Source organism: Sinocyclocheilus grahami, unplaced genomic scaffold (assembly GCF_001515645.1).
Source record: "Sinocyclocheilus grahami isolate Dianchi unplaced genomic scaffold, SAMN03320097.WGS_v1.1 scaffold1471.1, whole genome shotgun sequence".
In the NCBI taxonomy this organism is placed as follows: domain Eukaryota; kingdom Metazoa; phylum Chordata; class Actinopteri; order Cypriniformes; family Cyprinidae; genus Sinocyclocheilus; species Sinocyclocheilus grahami.
This window is the reverse complement of record NW_015506650.1, coordinates 308,617-313,898: the sequence shown is the minus strand read 5'-3', so window position 1 is coordinate 313,898 and position 5,282 is coordinate 308,617. Positions and strand designations below refer to the sequence as shown.

Genomic DNA, 5,282 nt, shown 5'->3' with positions numbered 1-5,282 from the left:
CTGTGCCATCCAGCCTCACAGATCCAAATAATTTCCTTTGTCCTGCCAGAACAATGATAAGGTGTCTGTTAATATGTGCAGTAATTCAGACAATAGTAGATTGTTGGCTTTATTCAGGGAGACCTTGGCAAGAGAGCACAGGCTGGTGATTTACTTAGTATTTAATGCCTCACTTCCCATGATGCAGTTTGGTGGAGATGCACAGTACTTAGTGTTTCATATAAAAGTTTTTTTTTTCTTTCATAAGTTGCTTTAGACTACATAAACATTGTGTGTAACGGCATACAGCAACAAGAAAAAAAAAAGGTTTATTCCATTTCAATCTGAAATTGAACAGCTGTAATTTACACTTCAAATCTTCTGATTGGCTGTGTTTGTGTCAAAACTGTTAAATCATTAGCCTCGATATGTCCCTTCCCATAAAAGGAAAATGCTTTATTCCCAGGCGTTTACTATGTTCTGTTTGTTATTTTACCTTTTTAATAACGTGTGCTAAAAATTTGAAGGAAAAAAAAGAGAGTATTCTTTGTTAAGAAGCAATTGGGTCATGTGTGAATTTACGTAAGATTTAGGAACATGAGTCTTTTAATCTATTCTCTAACAGTCTTTGAAGTTTATGACAAGTTTAAAGGTTAATATTATTAAAACAAAACTGCAGTGTCCTAAGGATATTATTCATAGGCATTTATAAATATTTCAGTCTCACTGTGAGTTCATTACCATAAACAAAAGAAATGTTGTCCATGTGACACATTTTTGAGCAAATACACACACACACTTTTAAAATCTCTCCGCATCTTAACATGTTGCTGACCTAATCAGTTTTCTAAATGGAGATAACCAGCAGCTCTGCTAACACATGATTTCCTTATGCAGAGTGTGTGTTTCGTCAATGCCTCTAAATATATGTTCTGTAGCGTGCTGGTGGCTCATAATGCTGGTGATGTCTCGATGCCCTCAAGGAGTGGTTTTTACGAAATGACTTCTTTGCATGCACACATGAGCACTGGGGATTATTCTGAAGTTTAAATAAAGCAGGGAAGAAACCCAATGCTTTTACATCAAGAAATAATGTGCATTAATATGAGCATTCTGAGAAGACTAATTAGTATCACACAATGTTGTCTATATTTTAGCCATGCTGTCATAATCACTGAGCTTTTTTTAATTATTGGCCTATTGCCTTATGTTAGATCTATGTATAGATCAGTTTGTCACTGAAAAAAAAAATGAAGACTTTCACCACATAAAACTTATTGTAGGGTTGAGACCAACCTTTATTTCTACGTATTACAAAACAAATACACTACTACAAATATAAATGTTTGGAGTTAGTGAAATATATACAATAAATATATATCTTTTAATCCAAGGCTGCATTTGTTGCATCAAAAATACAATAAAAAACAGTAAGACTGTGAAATATTATTACAATTTGATGCTTAAGAAATATTTCTCATTATTATCAATGTTGAAAAAAGTTTCTTTAAATGTTTATATATGCTGCTTTATATGTTTTGTGGATTTTTTTTCTCCCAGGATTCTTTGATAAATAGAACGTTCAAAAGAACATCATGTGTTATATTATATTATATTATATTATATTATATTATATTATATTATATTATATTATATTATATTATATTATAGTATAGTATAGTATAGTATAGTATAGTATAGTATAGTATAGTATTCTTTGATGATTTGTTTTTTATTATGATTTTTGGGTAAACTATTAAGGCAATTTCTGGGACACACCAGTCTCAAGAAATTATCATTTTGGCACAGTTTTCAATGTTTCGGTATCACAAAAATCACAAAACGAACATCATGCATACAGTGAGTGCTGAAAAACTGCTAGGTGATGTGTGTATAAGATCTTCCTTTTCTAACTTCTGCTTATTTCTTCTCTATTTGCTCTCTTTAGGTTAACGGGTTTCCAAATTCCACCTCCTATCACAAGCACTGGGTCTGTATTCTCCCTGAGACTCACCAGTGACTTCGCCGTGAGCGCGCACGGCTTTAAAATCTATTATGAAGGTAAAGACTCCAGTCCATTCAGTCTTGTTACAATATATTGTCCTTTATTGTGCATATCAGATGAAATCTGCGGCATTAATTAAGAGCCGCTCTGCTTGGCAAGTTAAAGGAGTCTACCCTGCAGTCTGTGCCAATCATAATTGTGTTTATTAATCCTCAATGAAGAGGTGGTCTCTGACTACAGACCTCATCACTCCCTATTAAACTTCATCAAATTAGTCTGAAGGCTTTGCCTAAAACATTTTTTCTCCCCCTCTTTTAGTCAAATTCCAGGAAGATGGCACTTATATCACCTTCTATTTCATTAATTTTGCATGTTAACTAATGGATAGTGAAGGGTGCGTGACATCTTTCTCTTTAGTGCATTAGTCTTGGGTTTTTTCCAGTTTCTTGGCTGTGCTTTATAGCCTCCTAGTCTTAAGAAGACGTACAGGCTAAGGATGTATTTATTTATTTATTTATTTAAAACAGACTTTGCTCTGTGATTATAAAGTTATATGAAATCGTCGGTCCATTACATGCCTTTATAAAATGCATCATAATGCATATTAATGTACAGCAGATTTGGGTTTTTTAACTTTTTTTTATCAGTGTTTGGCGGCTGGATAAATACTGTATGTGGAAATGCATTCACTACACATATTAGCTTTAGGAGTGAGGCAGTTGGAGGGAGATAGATGAGTGTGGTCTTGTTCGTGTGTAGCAGAGCCGCTCTGCGTGTCTTTCATTGTCTGATCTGAGTCACTTTAAATAGGCTGCGTCAGCCTGAAGCATCATTTACTGTTGTTTCAGTGTCTCGGCCTGGTTGCCTCCCCTTCCTTTTGATTCTTTTTTTTTTTTTATCAAACTGTGCAGGGAATAGTGTCTCACTACTGCAATGTCAAACTTCTTGTCAGAAAGCTGTGGGCTCTAATAAGTTTTCATTAAGTAAAAGTGATTGTTAGTACATAGGAAGTGAAATTTGGCTTAATTAAAAAGGGATTTTAAACTATTTCAGTTAAATTTCTAGCATTTAATTTAGTTAAATTTATTTTTGTGAAAAATCAATTTATGGTGTCATTTATAGCGTCAGATATGTGCCGTTTTAGGATCTAAAGATATAAAGGTGCATTTTTTTTTTCTTTCTAAGAATCTTGACATAGATGAAAAGAGAGTTGATTCTCTCAAAGTCATGGCGAAATGCACTCATGATTGTTATGGAGGCTTTAAACCATGGTTTTATTAAGCAGTTTATTTTCGTTCTTTTAAAATATGCTTATAAAAGACTGAAGTAGAGTGACTGACAGATTGATCAGAGAATGTAATGTTCACCTAAAGAAAGCAATGTTCAATTTCAGTGAAAACAAATGAGGTCTTTGGTATGTTTTATGAAATATACATTATATATGTATGTATGAATACAGTTCACTTTCAGTTGGTCACTCTCAACGTCACGTCGGATGACCGACAAATTGGGATCTCGCTTAGAGAGACCAATCTACTTCGAGTGTAAACTAAACGAGCCAATGCACATTGGCATGCGATTATTGCATCCAGCTGCCGCTGATCACAGCGTGAGTATAAGTAGGCAGCAGATGCAGCGCATATTCAGCTTTTCGCTTCGGAGCCGAGCGATCACATCGTTCTGCTCCTGACTACTCTACTGATAGAAGAAGCCTGAATGAGTTCAGCGCGCTCTTGGAGAGCTCTTCGTGTTGGCGGTACGGCGCTTCAGCGGTGGTGGTTTCCCGTGTTGAGAGGGTTGCACATATCAGGCTGCACTACCCCATGTTTGTGTTGCAGATGATCATCTCCCCTGTGCGCCTCAGCATGCTAAAAGAGCAATTTCGGGTGCGTCTTTTTAAAGACGACGTTGCGTGGCAAACTTGACGTTATGTCTTTGTAAAGACGATGTGGGTCTTGCTATCGACAACGTATATACGTGTTTTGGATGCGGTCGTTACCTGGCGCTGGGTGATGGTCACGATCGCTGCCTCACGTGCCTGGGCATGTAGCACGCTGAGGTGGCGTTTGTGGATGAGTCATGTTCTCATTGCGAGAAGATGTTAATCTCGGAGTCGCGGGCCAAGCTCCGTTTCCTCAAAGGGGCGGAGTTCCGTTGCTTGTGCCTCGATCTAGTTCTCGTCATGGCGGCAGTCAGGCGGGGGCTACTTCATGCAGTAGCACGGGCAGTCTGAGGGTAACAGTGGTGGCAAACCCTACAGGGACCAGATCCTCGGGGGACCATCGCTCCTCTTGCACTCCACAACCAGTTGAGCTGCCAATGGAACGTGCTGGGCCCTCTACAAGGAGCGTACCAGCCATATCCTTTGGCGCTCCTCCCAACGACCAGATGTCAATTGCTGGATCAGAGGGTGAGCCAGAGCTTTCTGGAGAGGAAGATTCGGCTGCGCTACTCTCCTCCGGGACTGTAGCAATGCCTGAATCGGATCCAGAAATAATGGCTATGCTTTCCCAGGCCAACGTAAGGGTAGGGCTCGAGTGGAGACTTCCACCGTGTCCCGAGCCCTCAAGTTTGCACGATTGGTTCTCAGGGTGGTCCGCGCTGGTTCTCAGCGCCCCGCCTCGGTGCCTTTCTTCCTGGAGGTGCATGAGGAGCTCACCAGGTCGTGGACGGCACCTTTTACTGCCGGAAACCGATCTGCTGGTTCCTCCTCCCTCACCACCCTCGATGGTGGTGCAGCTAGGGGGTTACAAGGGTTACCCCGGTGGAGCGGTCGGTTGCGATGCAGTTGTGTCCTAATACTGCCTCCAACCGGCAGGGAGAACCCAGAGGTCCCAGAGGTACTCGAATGGCCAGCGATGCTTATACAACCTGTGGAGAAGCTGCCTCTGCCTTACACGCTACGGCGTGATTGCAAGTGCACCAGGCCAAGGCACTGAGGGACTTGCACGAGGGTGGTCACGACCCGGAAGTTTGCAGAGAACTCCACACCGCGGCGGACCTCGCGCCACGAGCGACGAAGGTTACGGCGCGGTCTCTGGGTCGTGCCATGTCCACTATGGTGGTCCAGGAGCGCCAGCCCCCGTGTCCCAGACCGGCCTTTTCGGCGACACGGTGGAGAACTTTGCCCAGCAGTTCTCCGCTGACCAAAGCAGACTGAGGCCATCAGGTACATCCTGCCGTCGCCGTGGGTGGCCTCCTGCCACCGCTCCGCTCCCGCGGCCTCCAGCAAAGCTGTGCCGTGGAGCCGGTCGCAGGGCAGCCGCCCCGCCCGTCCCCCCCCCCCCCCCACCCCCCG

General features: G+C 41.9%; 1 protein-coding gene across 1 annotated transcript in view; it reads left to right on the top strand.

Moving 5' to 3' along the window:
* Positions 1 to 1,927: 1,927 nt before the first annotated feature.
* LOC107570536 (CUB and sushi domain-containing protein 3-like) overlaps positions 1,928 to 5,282 on the top strand; it is a gene marked incomplete at both ends in the record, with an annotated part of 308,112 nt that continues 304,757 nt past the window's right edge. The window contains 1 exon segment of the mRNA XM_016256763.1: positions 1,928 to 2,040. Coding sequence (XP_016112249.1) covers positions 1,928 to 2,040 — 113 coding nt within the window.